We start from the raw sequence: 20,949 nt of genomic DNA on the forward strand, positions 1-20,949 counted from the left end.
TAGACATTTCCTGATAACTATCAATCATAACATACTCTAACGTTGAGGGACAGTTATTAGCTAATTTAGCTAGCTAGCTGAAGCTTTCAGTTTTGTTCTGACGGGTGTGGGATCATGTGATTTCCTCAATCTGTGCTGATGTCAGTAGCTTAGTTTATGAGTTTTGAGTCAAAGTCTTGAATGTCATTGCACACTGTACCTCAACCAATCCTGCATTTGTGCGGTTTTCGTAGACCGAGTATAGGTGTAGAGGCAGGACATTTTATTGACCGTGAACCCTTCGTCTGTCTAGGAGCAGGAGATCAATTCCCTGACTGCTGAGATCGAGAGCCTGAAGAACCCACAGAGCCTGGGCTTGTCCTCACACCTGGATGGGCTGAGAGAGGAGAATACCAAGCTCAAATACCGCCTCAACATCCTCAAAAGGGTGAGTGATCACTTGCATAAGTATTTCCACACTCCCCTCTGGGTACATTAATGTTTGGAGATTCATTCATTCTTATTCATTCACATACAGGAGGTGACTAGATGCTTTGTTTCACCTGTTATGTCCGCTTGAGAGAGAGCTAGAGACTTTATTTTTTTATTTATTTTACCTTAACTGACTTGCCTAGTAAAATAAAGAACAAATTCTTATTTTCAATGACGGCCTAGAAACAATGGGTTAACTGCCTGTTCAGGGGCAGAACGACAGATTTGTACCTTGTCAGCTCGGGAATTTGAACTTGCAACCTTCCGGTTACTAGTCCAACGCTCTAACCACTAGGCTACCCTCCCGCCCACTCTCTATAAGTTGTTCCAAGTTTCCCCCAAAGAGCCTGTAGGAGGAGAGAGACTGAGTAGGTCCTGAGTAGGTTGTCCCCTATACGTTGTATTGAAGTGCTCTCTGTCTGTCCTCCCTCCCCAGAGTCTGCAGGAAGAGAGGAGCCAGTGCAGTAAGACCATGATGAACATCAACCAGCGTCTTCAGGAGATCTTTGGTGAGGCCATCCGGGAGGCCTGGCCTGACCTGGAGAACCCTCCCCTGGCCGTCACCCCCAACCAGCAGGCCAAATTTGGGGACTACCAGTGTAACAGCGCTATGGCCATGGCCCAGGTGGTACAATAATACTGATGGATTTTATTCTCTTTGAAGCTTGTTTCTCAGTCTCAAAATGCACATCAGCCAATTCAAATCATGAATGTAGTTGCATGTGATAAAACGCTACATGTTAGCTGTTCCTATTAGATATGCTAACCTAACCAGCTGGGAGTGATTATTTCCTGTAACAAATTCCGCAGCAGCCTATCAAAGATCTTAGACTTTATATCCAACAACCAATGGTATTTTTTTTAAATAGATTTACTTGGACACCAGAAATATGCATTAAACCTCCACCTGAATTTTGTTACACTTGGTCTGTCATATGTCAAGTTTGCCAATATTGCATGATACATCCTTGACCAGGCCAGCTACTAACATTAGACAAAAGGCATGTTTTTGCATTAATGACAAAATCCCACGTTTCACACAACCATGTGTTTTTACGGGGAAAAGATAAAGGTCTATTCAACCTTTGTGACCGATCGCCTCGATTCGGTCTTATGTAGCAACATTTTTAATTGTTTTTACATTGGATAAAAGTAGAGACTCGGAGCTAGGAAATTGCATATCATACACTGCAGTTGAGGAACAATGGGAAAGTAATTCTGCTTTGAATGTTGATAAACTTGTAACCCCACTTTTGAGAAAATGGCCCTTGAACATTTTGGTACACCTACTGGAAAGCTTGTCTATGCCCATTCAGTATCGTTCACACCCTCTTAAGCCTTAGCCCAACCATCTCTTTAAGGATTCACATGTGGTAAACACGCTATATCAAATAAAATCTATGTTTATTTGTCACATGCACAGGATACAGAAGGTGTAAACAGTACAGTGATAGTACTTGCCTAGTAGCAATATCGAAAACAGAACGTGTCCAGATAATTATTTGATTGTTATTAGACAACGCTTACCTGACACACTTGTTTAAATTGATGGGTCATATGAAGGAAATGCTATAACCACCCCTCACCCACAAGTGGATGGGTCACTATTGACACATGTTCATGAAATACAATCAATGGCCATAATCACCCCCAGACACACTTGCTAATTTTATGGGTCATGTAATAATCTGGCTGTGGAGTCTTTTGTTTAGACATGTAGCTGCTAGCTAGCTAAACAATGAACCGGCAGAACCCTCATACCAATAGAAACATTCTCATAGCTGTAGTAGGAATCTGCAGGTAGCTAAAGCTAACAAACTAGGTTCAATGTTAGCTAACATTAGGCTATAACTAGCAAATGGATTTCTAATTCGAATAATTCTACTACACAGATCATACATGTAACGTTAGCTAGCGAGCCAGTAAGCGAACGTTTGCTAGCTCACTAACAGTTCGCTTTAACTTGCAATAAAAATGACTTTCTGACAAAATTAGAAACGTATATCTGGAAAATGTAGCTAGACTCTTACCCGTATACATGGATGAACGATTCACTGCTGACTGGAACCATTTAACTCCGTTTTGTAGCTACACTGTTCAAATGTTTGGGGTCACTTAGAAATGTCCATGTTTTTGAAAGAAAAGCACATTTATTTTGTCCATTAAATAAAGGTTAAAACATTTTTGTAAAAATAAGCAATAAAACTGGCCTTATTTAGACTAGTTGAGTATCTGACGCATCAGCATTTGTGGGTTCGATTACAGGCTCAATGGCCAGAAACAAATAACTTTCTTCTGAAACTCGTCAGTCTACTCTTGTAGAGTAGAGAAATTAAGGCTATTCCATGTGAGTCTGTAATCGAACCCACAAATTTCACCTAAAATTACATACCCAAATCTAACTGCCCTGAAGCAAGGATATGCATATTATTGGTACCATTTGAAAGGAAACACTTTAAAGTTTGTGGAAATGTGAAAGGAATGTAAGAGAATATAACACAATAGATCTGGTAAAAGATATTACAAAAAAAACATGTTATTTTGTATTTTTTTGTACCATCATCTTTGAAATGCAAGAGACAGTCCATAATGTATTATTCCAGCCCAGCCGCAATTGAGATGTTGGCCACTAGGTGGCAGCAGTGTGTGTGCAACATTTTAGACTGATCCAATGAACCATGGCATTTCTGTTCAACATTTTATATCAAGACTGCCCAAATGCGCCTAATTTGTTTTATTAATAACATTCTATGTTCAAAACTGTGCACTCCTCGAACAATAGCATGGTATTCTTTCACTGTAATAGCTACTGTATATTGGACAGTGCAGTTATATTAACAAGAATTTAAGCTTTCTGCCAATATCAGATGTCTATGTCCTGGGAAATTTTCTTGTTACTTACAACCTCTTGCTAATCACGTTAGCCTACGATAGCGCAACCATCCTGTGGATGGGACACCGATCCCAAAGAAGTTAACTAGGCAGGTCAGTTAAGAGCAAATTCTTATTTTCAATTATGTCCTAGGAACAGTGGGTTAACTGCCTTGTTCAGGGGCAGAAAGACAGATTTTTACCTTGTCAGCTCGGGTATTCGATCTTGCAACCTTTCACTCTAACCACGAGGCTACCTGCCGCCCGTTTAATCAGCACAAGAGTTTTCAGCTGTGCTAACATAATTGCAAAGGGGTTTTTGAATGATCATTTAGTCTTTTAAAAGGATAAACCTGGATTAGCTAACACAACGTGCCATTGGAACACAGTAGTGACGGTTGCTGATAATGGGCCTGTGTACACCCATGTAGACATTCCATAAAAAAATATGCCATTTCCAGCTACAATAGTCAGTCATTTACAACATTTAACAATGTCTACACTCTATTTCGGATCAATTTAATATTATTTTAATGGACAAGAAAAAGGACATTTCTAAGTGACCCCAAAGTTTTGAATGGTAGTGTACATCGTTGTGTCAAGTCACTCCGGTTCACACTGACCGTGGCGTGTGCAGAAAGTAGCCCATCACTTCTTCTTACTGATCTGTCGATAGCGCCTGCTAAGTTCAGGGCATTAATGTTGTTGAGAAAAGTAGCAACTTTTGTAGTTCTCGATGGCTAATGTTATATCTTTCAAAAACGGCACTGTAGAAAGGGCTGTCAAAACATACTGAACAGCCCACTTTATAGACAGAAGCAAGCTACGTGGCAGACCAATCTAAACTAATCATCGTTATCATCGGGCAATCATCGTTATTTGGAAGGTTCCTGTATTTTTACATGGCTAAACCAACTAGGTTCTTAATTTAACAATTATTTATGGATGTAATCCAAGTTTGTTATTAAGGCACATGAAAGTTCACATGTTGCAGAAAGCATTTCTGCCCAAAAATATGCATTTTGATAAAAAAAAAAAATTATGTTCAAGTGCTGCCCCTGCGAAGTAGTGACGTGCGACATACGCCAAATTTCCTGAAACTAGTCACATTTTAAGGTCTCCCCCTCAAAAAAGCCTAATGGTCTTGTCAAGTAGCTGTCATGTAGGTCAATTACTATTGCTGCCAGGTGGCATACTCCGCTAAACCGGTTAACTGAATCTACGGGGCACGATAACCTCATGTTCGAAAACCCCTCACGTTAACCTTTTTTGTTAAGTATTTTTTTTTTCACTGCTTGTCTCGGTGCTCAGTACAAATAACGCATATGTGAGAGTGGATCATTCTAATAATGCATATAAAACGTTGTTACACCTTTGATGGGATATAAAATTCTGGCACCTAAAATGTCCCTATTAATTTACTTAGTGGTAATGACCATCTCATCTGGCCCATACTGCGAATCATCTATTTTCTGTGACAAACTTTCTTTATAGATTTAAATAGCGTTTATTTGGAATATTTATGGTTAATTGATGGTTAATTTGGGGACATTGCCCTGATTCAGCCTGGAGAATTATGGGGTCAACTTGGGGTCATGATAGGTGCTGCACCAAATGTTTGATGGATTATAATAATTGATTATGCTTATGTTGTATTAATAGAAGGGGAAGGGCAATAATACCCCTCCCCCACTACATTTATAGGGTCATGACTACATTTATTTATATATATATATATATATATACACATATACACATATACACACACACACTGTTCAAAAGAATAAAGGGAACACTAAAATAACACATCCTAGATCTGATGAATGAGATATTCTTATTAAATACTTTTTTCTTTACAGAGTTGAATGTGCTGACAACAATATCACACAAATTATCAATGGAAATCAAATTTATCAACCCATGGAGATCTGGATTTGGAGTCACACTCAAAATTAAAGTGTAAAACCACACTACAGGCACATCCAACTTTGATGTAATGTCCTTAAAACAAGTCAAAATGAGGCTCAGTAGTGCCTGTATGACCTCCCTACAACGCCTGGGCATGCTCCTGATGAGGTGGCGGATGGTCTCCTGAGGGATCTCCTCCCAGACCTGGACTAGAGCATCCGCCAACTCCTGGACAGTCTGGTGGATGGAGCGAGACATGATGTCCCAGATGTGCTCAATTGGATTCAGGTCTGGGGAACGGGCGGGCCAGTCCATAGCATCAATGCCTTCCTCTTGCAGGAACTGCTGACACACTCCAGCCACATGAGGTCTTGCATTAGGAGGAACCCAGGGCCAACTGCACCAGCATATGGTCTCACAAGGGGTCTGAGGATCTCATCTCGGTACCTAATGGCAGTCAGGCTACCTCTGGCGAGCACATGGAAATGCCACCCCACACCATGACTGACCCACCGCCAAACCGGTCATGCTGGAGGATGTTGCAGGCAGCAGAACGTTCTCCACGGCGTCTCCAGACTCTGTCACGTCTGTCACGTGCTCAGTGTGAACCTGCTTTCATCTGTGAAGAGCACAGGGCGCCAGTGGCGAATTTGCCAATCTTGGTGTTCTCTGGCAAATGCCAAACGTCCTGCACTGTGTTGGGCTGTAAGCACAACCCCCACCTGTGGACGTCGGGCCCTCATACCACCCTCATGGAGTCTGTTTCTGACCGTTTGAGCAGACACATGCACATTTGTGGCTTGCTGGAGGTCATTTTGCAGGGCTCTGGCAGTGCTCCTCCTGCTCCTCCTTGCACAAAGGCGGAGATAGCGGTCCTGCTGCTGGGTTGTTGCCCTCCTATGGCCTCCTCCACGTCTCATGATGTACTGGCCTCTCCTGGTAGCGCCTCCATGCTCTGGACACTACGCTGACAGACACAGCAAAACTTCTTGCCACAGCTCGCATTGATGTGCCATCCTGGATGAGCTGCACTACCTGAGCCACTTGTGTGGGTTGTAGACTCCGTCTCATGCTACCACTAGAGTGAAAGCACCGCTAGCATTCAAAAGTGACCAAAACATCAGCCAGGAAGCATAGGAACTGAGAAGTGGTCTGTGGTCACCACCTGCAGAACCACTCCTTTATTGGGGGTGTCTTGCTAATTGCCTATAATTTCCATCTGTTGTCTATTCCATTTGCACAACAGCATGTGAAATTTGTCAATCAGTGTTGCTTCCTAAGTGGACAGTTTGATTTCACAGAAGTGTGATTGACTAGGAGTTACATTGTGGTGTTTAAGTGTTCCCTTTATTTTTTTGAGCAGTGTATATATTCATTATAAGGTTTAATATTGTTCCACAGTTATTTTCTAGTCTCTGCCTCTTATAAAGAAACGTTCTGAGAGATGTGAGAGTTATTGCACTCAAAACACTCAAAAAATTACTGCTGAGCCCTTAACACTGGAACTATTGTCTCTCCTGCAAGTTTGTAAAACTGTATATGCATGGGCTTGGTTTCATGAGAAGGTGTTGATGTAGGCAGTTACATCACTAGGGGTTAACTGCAAGCATATTAAAAGCAACTTGGACTTTTCCTATTTTGCAGAACTCAAGAGAGACATTGGTTGTATGTTTGATCTTTGACTTCTGTCTACAGCTGTATTTTGAGTTCCTTATTTGTTAAGTAAATAACAGCCAAGAAAAGTGGAACCAACAGGAACACAACACATGCACAGTGATGACATGGTGAACAAACAAACACATAAAATAACAGGATATACTGCAAGGTATCAAATAAACTAACTGAAATGTAGGTGGGTGTGTTAATTTAAACCAACTTTTTTGGTTCAAGTGTGGACCCACTTTGTCTTCTTTTGTTACCTGTTTTGTTATGCGTTTGTGTTGTCTCTGTCCCTGCAAACTCTTTCCCACTAACTCTGTCTTTCTGAGCTGGTTTTGCAAATAGCCTAAATATCAACAGCTCAACTTTAATTTGAGCAGTTAGTGGGTGAATGAAATGGGAGTGTCATTGTTTTGGATTTATTGTGTTTCAGATGATGAAATCAAAGGGCCTGAAAGTGAACCCCAGGGAGATCGCTGAGAAGATTCAGCAGAACATTCCAGACAATGAGCTCGTTGAGAAGACTGAAATTGCTGGACCAGGTTTGTGAAAATTCACCAAACAAGGAGGTGGGCAGAGCCAAGCACAAGCTAGCAAAATCTTACATGCTGTCCGCCATCGTGCGCACGTTGATTTTGTTTACCCACACCAGAAGCGATCAGGACACACAGGTTGAAATATCAAAACAAACTGAACCAATTATATTAATTTGGGGACAGGTTTAAAAGCATTAAACATTTATGGCAATTTAGCTAGCTAGCTTGCTGTTGCTAGCTAATTTGTCCTGGTATATAAACATTGGGTTGTTATTTTACCTGAAATGCACAAGTTCCTCTACTCAACAATTAATCCACAGTTTAAACGGTAAACCGAATTAGTTTCTTATCATCGCTCCTTCCTTCAGGCTTCTTTTTCTTCTTTGGACTTTATATGGCTGTTGGCAACCAACTTTAGAGCATTACTACAACCGACCGGAGAGTGGACCTAAGTTCATCTTTCAATCATCCATGTGTGTATATTCTCCTAAAAACCAATGAGGTGATGGGAGAGGCCAGACTTTCAATTTTAGCGCCTGGCCACGCAGACGCTCGAGCAGTGTGGGTGCAATGATTGAATAACATGTATGTGTAAATTTATTTAGCAAATCTCAGCATGTTGGTCAGCATTGGTTGGTCAGCATGTTATTGCCGTGTTTTAGCATGTATTTGCATATTTCTGTTAGGGAACGCCTACTCTGTGAAGTGTCCATGTGCAAGAACTCCATTTGCCCTTGCACTCCTTCTAAACAATGCAAAAATCTACATCTGCATCAGATTATTGTTTTGGGAACAAAACTTTATTGATATTAAATGTTTCATCGATGAGAACATTTGCAGAATGTCGGCCCAGTTCCATCTCGCTCCATACTCTACCACCGGTGGCCACTGGGCTTCCTCTCCTCACAATATTTAGTGGCGAGTGAAATTCCAACCGCATGCTTTAGATAGTTTAACTGGATGTATCAAAGTTGACCACGTGTTCAGGATTGTGCGGGACTGTCCCGCATTTTGGCCTTTTGTCCTGCAACCAAACAATCATGTCCCGCATGTTGTCAACAAATTCAAACCTCACTAATAAAAAAAAATACGTTTTTGACCCGTGTTTCAGACGTTCCAACCTGTCTCTTGCAGTCACGTTGCGCTTATTGAAATATATATTATAAGGATGTGGTCTGTTAAACACTTCTCCAGTCGTTGTTGAGATATATTCAATCGTCAACCTTCCTCCACGGCCGCAGAGCAGATTAGCATTCCCTTGTCACCTGTGTTTTGGTGTTTCTGTCCTTGGGGTCCAAGTGGAGGTCGTTTAACCACACTTGTAGTGGCCTTAAAGAAAGCAGGCCTAATGGTGTCACTGCAGAGGCCACCGCGAGCATGCCCATAAGTTGTTGGAACGTTTGTGCCTTCACCAATGCGTTCAACTGGAATTGTTTTAGAAGAAGAAGAAGAATGCTGTCCACGAGCTGAGGTGGTATACATGTCCTCATAGTGCAGAAGTTCAGAGCCAGGGTCAGCCTGAAGGCTAATACCACAAACTGGTATGCATGGCCTTGGAAGGCGAACACAGGAATGTGAAAGTAAGCATCTTTTAAGTCCAAGGACGTGAACCATTCCCCTGCGGCTACGGTCTGGAGAAAGTTGACCGTCCACAACATGTGAAAGTGGAGAACTTTTAGGAAAACATTGAACCGTTTTATATCCAGAACTGGACAGAAGCCTTTCTTCGGAACCATGAAATAGGTTGCATAAAAGCCATCTTGCTGTTCTGATGCTTTTACTCTTGTGATTGAGCCCTTCTCCAGGAGAGACGTAATCTCCTGGTTGAGGGTGCAAGCTTTTACGGGTGAGAATGGTGGAGAATGGTGGAGGCCAGTGTTGGAACTGCAGCCTGTACCCTTGTGAGATGGTCCTAACCACTTATGGGTCTGAGGAGTGGGATGCCCAGTAGGTCAGGTGCTGCTGGGTAAATCGGCCAACGGTTTCTGCCCCATGCCTGTTTGTGTGGTTTGTCGCGCGCTAGTCACGACCACGGCCTCTTGGGGGTTGGGGTGGTGGCTGCATAGCCGTCCGGTGCTGGCGAGCACCTGTGTTAGGCTGGTGGTAGTACCAAGGGCTTGTGTAGGGCTGAGCCGAGTGAGAGTGGGGATGTTCACGCGCGTCAGGCCTCGATCTGCCATGACTGTGATTCCTGGTTTCTGGGCTGTGGTGTAGCCCAGGGACAGTCCCGCACAATCCTGAACACGTGGTCAACTTAGTTTAACTGGATGTATCAATCTAAAGCATGCGGTTGGAATTTCACTCGCCACTAAATATTGTGAGGAGAGGAATCCCAGTGGCCACCGGTGGTAGAGTATGGAGCGAGATGGAACTGGGCCGACATTCTGAAAATGTTCTCATTGATGAAACATTAAAACTTTATTGATATTTAATGCGTTGTTTCCCACTTTCAATGGTCCGCTCAGCCGCGGGGCCGAAGAGCAGTCCGGGGACAACTGGGAGCTTGCTCAGCGCCCCTCTGGAGTCATCGGACATTGGGGCTTGGGCGAGCCAGACCTGGCAACGAGTCACAACAAGGGCGGATATCAGTCTGCCTAGCTCTCTGGTCAGGAATGCAAATGCTTGAAGAGATGTGTAATTCAGGTTGCAGAGGTCCAGGTCTGCGTGCTCTGACTGGAGCACTCTGTTTTGTGCTTGCATGAGCACTGAGAGGGAGTTCCCAATGCGGGCCATGTGGGCCGATGTGTCGTAGGCCCGTTGTGTCGTAGGCCCATGACAGTAGCTCATCTGTGGCCCTGCACTGAGGTCTGGGGCAGCAGGCATCATCCTTCAGTGCTTCATCTGGGAAGAGCATTAGCTATGCTATGCATTCATCCCATGTTGTTTTGTGTTGGGAATGGCAGATATCGTCCCACTGTCCTTGCTGTGGTGGGCAAGAGCCCACGGGTGAGCCCAGCATCTTTGAAGCGCCATAAGAAAAGCTGAACGATGTAGCTGCCGGGGTCTTCCTTTTTTAACGTTTTTTTGAACATGTTTTTTTTTTACAAAAGGATAGATTTGGAGTTAGATAAACTTAGATTTTTCGGCAGGTACATATGCAGGATGCTACCCTCCACAGCATGGCCTTCGCTCCAAATCAAAACTCTAAACCTACAACCTAATTTTGACCAAAATTAACTGGAGAGATTACTGCTTTCAATGTCATTTCTTTTTCCAAGCTATGTGGAGGGTGCTCTAGCCAACAAACAGCAGAGACCTGAGGACACCATTCCAACCTGGAACTGAGTGAGTAGTGTTTGGTCTGATGCTATTTTGAAAGCCATGAAGAAAAATAAAATGGAGTTAAGGCTCCCAGGCTTGCAAGGACAGTCCAGATACAAATTCAATTAGCACTAAGGTGTGAAATAAAAGACCCTTGGGCCCAACAAGTGTCAGGAGTCTTTGAAGCGTCCTCTGAAGCCCCCTCCTGCTGTTCAAAGACCATTCACTGGCATTTTATACAAGAAATCTGCCTCCAGAAATAAAAGCTTATCCCAAGTGGGTATGACACCTACTCCCAATGTCTGCTGCACTGCTGCTTGGATTCCACCTGGCAATCTGTTCACCGTCTGTCCTGGCCTGTCTCCCCCTGCCTGGTACAGGTACCTCCACCACACTCATCTCTCTCTCCCGAGCTTTCGCTCACCTCCAGCACACACACACTGTTGGTGCGAGTGACTCTGAACTTACAACGGCTAGCCCCAAGTTGTTATATATTTAATTTTTTTATTGTCCATTTTGCTATTTGCCTCATGACTCCTGCATACTTTGTTGACTACCAACTTTCTTTACCCAACTGTGGGACAGACTGTTTGTTCCCAGACTTGGGACTCTGACTCTCTATTGGTTACACTGACTTGGCCTCCCATCCCATTCTAACCACCTCTCGCTGGCTTTGTATTCATGTTACCCGACGAAATTGCTGTACAATATGATCTTGTTGGCATCTGATGCACATTCAGATGTCATAAATCACCACTGCAGAGCGCTCCATGTCCTATGCCGTGCCTTGATTGTATTACTGTTGATGATTTCTGGAAATGTGCATGTACTTACTGACCATTTAGAATCCCAACATACCTTTTCCGCTATGCAATCTGGTTTCAGAGCTGGTCATGGGTGCACCGCAGCCACGCTCAAGGTTCTAAACGACATCATAACCGCCATCGATAAGACACATTACTGTGCAGCCGTATTCATCGACCTGGCCAAGGCTTTCGACTCTGTCAATCTCAACATTCTTATTGGCAGACTCGACAGCCATGGTTTCTCAAATGATTGCCTCGCCTGGTTTACCAACTACTTCTCTGATAGTTCAGTGTGTCAAATCGGAGGGCCTGTTGTCCGGACCTCTGACAGTCTCTATGGATGTGCCACAGGGTTAAATTCTCAGGCCGACTCTTTTCTGTATACATCAATGATGTTGCTCTTGCTGCTGGTGATTCTCTGATCCACCTCTACGCAGACGACACCATTCTGTATACTTCTGGCCCCTCCTTGGACACTGTGTTAACTAACCTCCAGACGAGCTTCAATGCCATACAACACTCCTTCCGTGGCCTCCAACTGCTCTTAAACGCAAGTAAAACTAAATGCATGCTATTCAATCGATCACTGCCCGCACCTGCTCGCCCATCCAGCATCACTACTCTGGACGGCTCTGCCTTAGAATACGTGGGCAACTATAAATACCCGGGTGTCTGGTTAGACTGTAAACTCTCCTTCCAGACTCACATTAAGCATCTCCAGTCCAAAATTAAATCTAGAATCGGCTTCCTTTATCGCAACAAAGCATCCTTCACTCATGCTGCCAAACATACCCTCGTAAAACTGACCATCCTACCGATCCTTGACTTCGGTGATGTCATCTATAAAATAGCCTCAAACACTCTACTCAACAAACTGGATGCAGTCTATCAGAGTGCCATCCGTTTTGTCACCAAAGCCCCATATACTACCCACCATTGCGACCTGTACTCTCTCGTTGGTTGGCCCTCGCTTCATACTCGTCGCCAAACCCATTGGCTACAGGTTATCTACAAGTCTCTGCTAGGTAAAGCCCCGCCTTATCTCAGCTCACTGGTCACCATAGCAGCACCCACTCGTAGCACGCGCTCCAGCAGGTATATCTCACTGGTCACCCCCAAAGCCAATTCCTCCTTTGGTCATCTTTCCTTCCTGTTCTCTGCTGCCCATGACTGGAATGAATTGCAAAAATCTCTGAAGCTGGAGACTCACATCTCCCTCACTAGCTTTAAGCACCAGCTGTCAGAGCAGCTTACAGATCACTGCACCTGTACATAGCCCATCTGTAAACAGCCCATCTATCTACCTACCTCATCCCCATACTGGTATTTATTTATTTTGCTCCTTTGCACCCCAGTATCTACCTGCACATTCATCTTCTGCCTGCCGATCTACCATTCCAGTGTTTAATTGCTATATTGTAATTACTTCGCCACCATGGCCTATTTATTCACTTAACTTACCTCATTTGCTACACTCACTGTATATAGACATTTTGTTTTCTTTTGTTCTACTGTATTATTGACTGTATGTTTTGTTTATGCCATGTGTAAGTCTGTGTTGTTGTATGTGTCCAATTGCTACGCTTTATCTTGGCCAGGTCTCAGTAGCAAACAAGAACTTGTTCTCAACTAGCCTACCTGGTTAAATAAAGGTGAAATAAATAAATAAAAATGTACACTCTGGCCCACCTACTGTTGCTAGCCCCAATTCTGACTTGTGCGCTGATATCTGCTTAACTGATTTCTGCTCTTGTAAAAGCCTGTGTTTTCTGCATGTTAACTCTAGAAGTGTATTACCTAAAATGGATCAGTTGAAATAAAAAATACATTCTTAAAACTTCTCTGGGATATGTGGGATGCTAGCGTCCCACCTGGCCAAAAGCCAGGGACAATGCAGAGCGCCAAATTCAAATAAATTACTATAAAAATCAAACTTTAATTAAATCACACATGCAAGACAGCAAATTAAAGCTTGTCAGAACATGTCAGATTTCAAAAAGGCTTTTTGGCGAAAGCAAACGATGCTATTATCTGAGGATAGCACCTTCGTAAACAAAGAGAAACCATATTTCAACCCTGCAGACGCGACACAAAACGCAGAAATAAAAATATAATTCATGCCTTACCTTTGACGAGCTTATTTTGTTGGCACTCCAATATGTCCCATAAACATCACAAATGGTCTTTTTGTTCGATTTAATTCCGTCAATATATATCCAAAATGTCCATTTATTTGGCGCATTTGATCCAGAAAAACACCGGTTCCAACTTGCTCAACGTGACTACAAAATATCTCAAAAGTTACCTGTAAACTTTGCCAAAACATTTCAAACTACTTTTGTAATACAACTTAGGTATTTTTTAACGTAAATAATCAATAAAATTGTAGACGGGATATGTGTTCAATACAGGAAGAAAACAAACTGAAGCATGCTTTCTGGTCACGCGCCTCTATCTAACAGTACACTTCAAGTGACCCTCGTTCAAGATGGCCGTACTTCTTCATTACACAAAGGAATAACCTCAAACTATTTTTAAAGACTGTTGACATCCAGTGGAAGCGATAGGAACTACAAGAAGGTCCCTTAGAAATCTGGTTTCCCAATGAAAACCGATTTGAAAAGAGTGACCTAAAAAAAAAAATCTGAATGGTTTGTCCTCTGGGTTTCGCCTGCTAAATAAGTTCTGTTATACTCACAGACATGATTCAAACAGTTTTAGAAACTTTAGTGTTTTCTATCCAAATGTACTCATAATATGCATATCTTATCTTCTGGGGATGAGTAGCAGGCAGTTGAATTTGGGCATGCATTTCATCCGGATGTGAAAATAACCACCAAGAAGTTAAAAAATGGGTTAGCTGCAGGGGCTCTGGCTTGAGGATTATCACGCTCTAGCCTAGCTAAGGCCGCGTGCAGGACCGCACGTAGTGAGGCAGAGCTTTCTTCAGAGCCTCGGAATGACTCCTCTGACCCATCTTTAGCGTTGAGACTGAATGGATCCACAACAGTGGTTGGCACCTCCTTCACCATATTGGGTGTGTTGTCTTCCTGGTCACTAAAGTGCCAGTTGGATGCCCGAGTGGAGGGTGTGCTAGAGGGTCCCGACTCAGGGGGCTTGAAGGAATGCAAAAGCATAGCTGCGCTATCTCATAAGATAAGGAATTGACCTTTTACTGGTGGGCTCCATCGGTTTTGTGGGCTTTCCCTCTTTTGGTGGCCCTAGTTGGGTCCTGGCAAACAACAAAATTTAAAAAAAAAACAGGCCCTCCACTCTAGCTAGATGCACTTCCTTCACAGGCTGGATGGCACAGTTATTGCAGGGGTCAGAAAAGGCCTCACGCTGGTGGCCTAGGCAGGCGGGGCACCGGTCATGACCATCTTCTACTTGTAGTTCAGCTCCACAAGAGGAGCTGAACAGCATCAAGGTGATGCGGTGTTCTCTCCTGAAGAAAATAAATGCTAAAATATAAATATATAACATTTCTTATTCAGTACACTGATTTGTCAATTAACTAATATAATGATGACTGGGAGACTGTATACAACAGCTACCACAATACACAGTAAGGGTAGAGAGCTACAATAATGTGTCGGGAGCTGTGCAGCACCCACAAAATAATTTTAGAGCTATGACCACAGGGCTGGAGCAGGAGGCTTATTTATGCAAAACACGAACAAATGCCCGTCATTTGGTAAGCCATGCTGACAACACATTGGCAGCTAGGTGGAGTGGGTAAACTAGCTAGCTTGTAGCATGCTAGTAATACCAATGGATAGGGAATATCAGGGGGAAGCATTCCGAATTCACATTTTATAGCTGGCTAGGCTAACAATCTTCCTAGATGTGGTTATCTAGGGGTTTGACCCGCTTAAGTTCTATATAGTCGAGGGATGACTAGTGCCTGGTGGCCATGAAAACAAGCACAGCAGTGGAGGATATCTTGACAAGGTTAGCACTGGAGTACGGTTGCCAACAAACACACGAGCTGGTGGGTATAAGACAAGGAAGCCCGATATCCTCTGATAAAAGGGATAGGTAGGGAAGAGCTGTCACACAGCCTTGGAGGGTGAATTTCACACTCTGACCCACACGTCACAGGCTGTTGTTGACAGACTGACCGTAAACACAACTCACAGAGCACAAAAAGCTATGGGAAGATGCGATCTGAAAAACGGGAGCCGCGGAGCAGTCAACTTTGTGAGAAGAAATAAGAGGCAGTGTGTGGTCTGACGTACAGTTATATATGAAACGCAGAGCACGTCCTCCCACGTTGTCATGTCATCGGCGTGACTTTTTAGTTTCTACTGAAACTGTAAATTCTATGATATTCAATAGGCCATATCACAACTGGCACTGACTTTGAGAAATGTACATTTACAATTTTATTGCGCTCTGGCACCTAAAAAGTTAGCACTACACCATGAGCGGGAAGAGGATTCTTCTTTTGGGGGCGGGTTGCCAATTTATTTAATTCATATAGGCTACTCTGTTTCTCGCGGATGTCCCGCAAATCATTCTCTTGTTCCGCACTTTAAATGTGATCAATCTTGGTGAAACATCTGGCTCCTTCTGTCTCTTGTTACATAGCTTTTTGTGCTCTCAGGGTTCATCAATGTTCACCTTAAGAGATCGTTTGTGTCCAAACTGCTGACCAACCTGCTACTCAACGGTGTCCAACCTCCTCCCTTAGAGAGCAAGAAGAAGGTAGGCTAATATCCTGCTTTTATGGACCCAACTGGTGCCCTTTTCCAGTTTTAAATGTGGTTGAATCTGATATGTCCCATGAAAACTATTGGATGAATCTTATGCGGATGTGTGTGTTTCCTAGGTGGTTGTGGATTTCTCATCTCCAAACATTGCCAAGGAGATGCACGTAGGTCACCTGCGCTCCACCATCATCGGGGACAGCATGTGTCGCCTGTTTGAGTTCCTAGGCTACAACGTGTTGAGGTCAGTAAATCAGTCAAAATGTGACAGACATATAAATTCAGTTAATCTTTTTTGAATTGTACTGGTATCACTTTATGATACAGAAATTACCAGGTATTTACTTAAAATGTAGTAAACAATAATAACCTATGAATATGAAGAGTTTCTGTATGAAGAGTTTCTGTGTTACCTTATCAAACAGCTGTAACAGTTGTCAGTTACTAATATACCATGACTCAGCCAAATGAATACCAACAGAGGCAGAGCAACCCCTACATTTCAGTTAGTTTATTTGACTCCCTGCGCAGTATATCCTGTTATTTTGTGTTTGTTTGTTTACCATGTCGTCACTGCATGTGTTTGTGTTGTGTTCCCTAGGCTGAATCATGTGGGGGACTGGGGCACCCAGTTTGGCATGCTCATCGCTCACCTGCAGGACAAGTTCCCAAACTACCTGACCGTGTCCCCTCCCATTGGAGATCTGCAGGCATTCTACAAAGTGAGTCCACCCAAAATACAAAACATTTAAAAAATGGAATAAAGTTGACCACTACAGATGGTGGTGGGTTTAAAAAAACTTAAAGGGAATGACATCAGAAATGGCATGTCCTTTCGTCTGGCCAAATGTTGAGTTGTGTAGACTGTCCTTGGCATACATTACATACTGTTCCTCACGAACTGTCATCAAATATGTTACCTATTGTCTCCCCTGATGATATGAGTGATTCCTCCCGGTCTGTCTGTGCCAGGAGTCTAAGAAGCGTTTTGACGAGGAGGAAGACTTTAAGAAGAGGGCCTACCAGTGTGTGGTCAAGCTGCAGAGCAAAGACCCAGCCTTCATCAAAGGATGGAACCTCATCTGTGATGTTTCCAGGAATGGTGGGTGCGATGAATGGATAGATAAAGGGGTGCTGAAAGTAAGCAATTATAGTGAAGGCTACGTTTTGTTCAAGGGTTAGACCTAATGCCAGTTACTGTGAAGAGTCGAAAGTAACTAGAGTCCTAAAGATGACATTATCAGAAGTAAATTCACAAAAATATAGGCCTAGTACAGTAGTTCAGCTTTTAATGAAAGGTCACAATCAGACAGACAGATAAAGTTGTGGCGTTTGCCATTTTGGAGTTATTGACATCGTCAAAATGGGGGTTCACATGGGGTGATGAGTTCATGGTGACTACTCTATTGTCAGTTCGGTTTCATTGGGTTTTTTGTGTGTGTGTGAGAACGCATGTGTGGGTATGTATGATAAGGGCATGACAGGCCTGAGTTGTCACAGCGCTCCATATTGTGTGATCTCTGGGAGGATTTAAAGCTTCACGTGGCAGACAGGGAGGGAGAGCGGGATGAATGGAAGGAGAGACACACTCAATGCCTTCATTAGCCAGCAGTCTTGTCCCCACTGAGACCCAGCTGAGGAAGGGCATTTGGGTTGCTCCATCCTTTTCTTTCTCCTCCATTTCCTCAACGAGTGACTTTACTTTCTCGTGTCTCATCCAAAGACATACGACGTAGTTGGTGTTGATTTCCCCCTAGTGTTTCTACTGAACTCCAACACAGATCCAACTCTTGTCTTTTTGTCTCGTAGAATTCCAGAAGGTCTACAACTGTCTGGACATCCAGATCATCGAGAGAGGAGAGTCCTTCTATCAGGAGAAAATGATCGCCGTGGTCAAAGAGTTTGAGGCCAAAGGTCAGTCAGTTTAAATCAAGGAAAACAAAGCTAGCTTTACGTTGTCATTCAGTTCATATTAATGTTATTCATATTAAGATTGTACTCTTCACCTCAGGTGGGTTGCTGTCCTGCAAGGATTCCCAGCCAAGGGGGCACAACCCTCAGTGGGAGACAACTTTTCGTGGGGGGGTATGGGACCTTTTTTGATTTGAGGGGTGAAAAAAAGTTAATATTCAGTTGTTTATACCGATCTAAAACAGTACATACATCCGCAAAGCTTTAGGCTAGAAACGAGGTAAAATGCCAGAGGAAGACGCAGCCCGGATGCACATAGGAATATCTTTGGATTGTTTCTCTGACATTCAGAAGTTGAGCTATGACCTTCTAAAGTTGAGGAGTCAAAGAAATGTGACTTTGCTTGGGAAGTAATCTCATATGTCTGACTCTGTCGCTATCAATTGATCTATTCACTTTCTGTATTTAAAAAAAAATATATATTTAACCTTATTTAACTAGGCAAGTCAGAACAAATTCTTATTTGCCTACCCTGGCCAAACCTGGACGACGCTGGGCCAATTGTGAGCCGCCCTATGTGACTCCCAATCACGGCCGGATGTGATACAGCACGGATTCGAACCAAGGACTGTAGTGACGCCTCTTGCACTGAGATGCAGTGCCTTAGACCGCTGCTCCTCTCGGGAGCCCTAAAAGAGAATATCTATAGCCTACCTAAAATATATCCTGAGTCTTGCTAAACTATGTAGAATTGCAGGAAATTAGCTTCTAAGCAACATTTTCCAAGGTCCCTCAAATTAACCTGGGAAAAAGGTTGGGGACTCCTGCTGCACTGTACAGTGTTTGCTGTAGTGTGTACGTATCCAGAAGGGGGCACTGTTGACTCAGCAATTATTTTTCTTTCTTTCTTTCGCTCTTTCTCCCTCTCCAGGCCTGGTGGAGATGGACGAGGGACGTAAGATAGTGTTTGCCCCGGGCCAACAGATCCCCCTGACGGTGGTGAAGTCTGACGGGGGCTACACATACGACACTTCAGACCTGGCCGCCCTGCGCCAGCGGCTCTTTGACGAGAAGGCAGACATCATCATCTACGTGACGGACAGCGGCCAGGTGAGGAGGGGGTTGAGGGAGGCAGAGGAGAGTGCTTATATTATTGCCTGAGTGCTGGTCTGTTTTTTTGCTGTCATGCCAAACATGTTTGGCTTTTACAATGACAGCATTGGAGTTGGCAAGAGTACAAACAGATCTGGGACCAGGCTAGCTCTGTTGTGCCTCTGAGGTCCTCGCTGTGAGACGCCACCGGTGTCACCTGCTGAAAAGGTAATCCTCTCAGGGTCAGTTGTCTGTGTCTTGGTTTCTCTGAGCCGGAGAGAGAAGTAAGATACTGTCAGAGATGGGCATGAGTAGAGGACTCCAGAGTACTGCCCTCTCATTGCAGTTCAACACCACAATGATTGGCTTGTCTGTGTGTTCACTCTCATTTTTAGGCTGTAAAATGTTCTACTGGAGTGGATTGTACATGTGAAGTCATTATGTTTACTTGCAATGTTTTGCAACCATCCTTTATTAGCCTGTCAAACTCGGTTTAAACATTTAACTGGTGCCCAATTCATGACTAGTTAATTATGCGTATGTGTGATTTTTTTTTTCACTACAGGGCACCCACTTCCAGGTGGTGTTTGCAGCGGCTCAGATGATTGGTTGGTACGACCCCAAGGTGACACGAGTGGAGCATGCTGGCTTTGGAGTGGTGCTGGGAGAGGATAAGTGAGTGTCTACAAATTACAGATTTTTTTTCCAGGGTCCTATTCATTAGCGCACAAAAACAAAAGTTTACAGAAAACTAAAATGAGTGCTTCTTATTGGACAAGTCAAATGAGCCCCTCCTGTTTTAGTACGTTTTCTTCCATTTGGTGTCTAATGAACGCGCTCCAGATTCACATACGCCAACAATCACGTGATGGCAACAGACACATGCCTAATTAAGCATTCATAGCGCTGTATACTGTGTTGGGCCATTCAAGAGACCACCGTCCCACCTGCTACGTCAGCCTATCATCATATTGAATTAGCACTCTTAGGTTTTATTTGTTCATTAATTTGCTCTATTGGCCCATAAGTCACACATCATCTAGTTTTGTGTATGACTACTAGGAGTCTCGTTACCGAGCAGACAATATCACCCAGTGCATTAATAAAGCATCAAACACAGTCAGAATGGGTTGTGTTGGTCGTAAGAGGTTGGAGGGGTGGTGAGAGGCGCAAGCTAAGTGGTGGTTTGTGGTTAGAGCCTGGTACTCCACTGTTGGGCTGAGAGGGAGCTGAAGCCCTGTTCAAACACTGTTCACTCAGTCAAATACTAGAAAGTGGAATAGCACACATCGTTTCTAATAATAATTAATTGAACATGATTTTACTCATTGAACATGATTGGATGGAGCGACGTAAGACCACCATTTTTTTCACAGATCCAGTTATGTGTGATTAATGGTGAAGGAATGGAAGAGTTCCTGAAGTGTTGAGTGAGTATTGTCCTTCCGTCTGTCTCTTTAGGAAGAAGTTTAAGACTCGGTCTGGGGACACGGTGAGGCTGATGGACCTGCTGGACGAAGGCCTGAAGAGGTCCATGGACAAACTCAAGGAGAAAGACAGAGACAAGGTGAGATAGATGCTGCCTGTGTTTCCATCAATACTGTGTAGCCATTTGTTTCATCCTAGTACCCTCCTGATTCTATTAGTCAACTCTTCTTCAAGGCCTTAATAATCCAAATAAATCCTGCAGGACACACACACATTGTGAGTAGAGTGTAAAACACA

General features: G+C 43.5%; 1 protein-coding gene across 2 annotated transcripts in view; it reads left to right on the top strand.

The window, feature by feature from the left end:
- LOC110533611 (arginine--tRNA ligase, cytoplasmic) overlaps window positions 1-20,949 on the top strand; it is a 30,321-nt gene that overhangs the window by 804 nt on the left and 8,568 nt on the right. Inside the window, exons 2-13 of one of the 2 annotated variants that reach the window (XR_016483643.1) lie at window positions 293-427; window positions 908-1,096; window positions 7,343-7,451; window positions 16,119-16,219; window positions 16,344-16,465; window positions 16,823-16,943; window positions 17,194-17,323; window positions 18,031-18,135; window positions 18,233-18,306; window positions 19,064-19,242; window positions 19,790-19,899; window positions 20,686-20,791. Coding sequence is in view for 1 of the 2 variants with exons in the window: in XM_021618001.3 (XP_021473676.3) it covers window positions 293-427; window positions 908-1,096; window positions 7,343-7,451; window positions 16,119-16,219; window positions 16,344-16,465; window positions 16,823-16,943; window positions 17,194-17,323; window positions 18,031-18,135; window positions 19,064-19,242; window positions 19,790-19,899; window positions 20,686-20,791 (1,407 nt within the window). In the remaining variant the exon portion in view is untranslated. The remainder of the gene's footprint in view (window positions 1-292; window positions 428-907; window positions 1,097-7,342; window positions 7,452-16,118; window positions 16,220-16,343; window positions 16,466-16,822; window positions 16,944-17,193; window positions 17,324-18,030; window positions 18,136-18,232; window positions 18,307-19,063; window positions 19,243-19,789; window positions 19,900-20,685; window positions 20,792-20,949) is intronic. The other variant, XM_021618001.3, reaches the window with a different exon arrangement.

Source organism: Oncorhynchus mykiss, chromosome 10 (assembly GCF_057628025.1).
Source record: "Oncorhynchus mykiss isolate SJ-2025 chromosome 10, ASM5762802v1, whole genome shotgun sequence".
In the NCBI taxonomy this organism is placed as follows: Eukaryota; Metazoa; Chordata; class Actinopteri; order Salmoniformes; family Salmonidae; genus Oncorhynchus; species Oncorhynchus mykiss.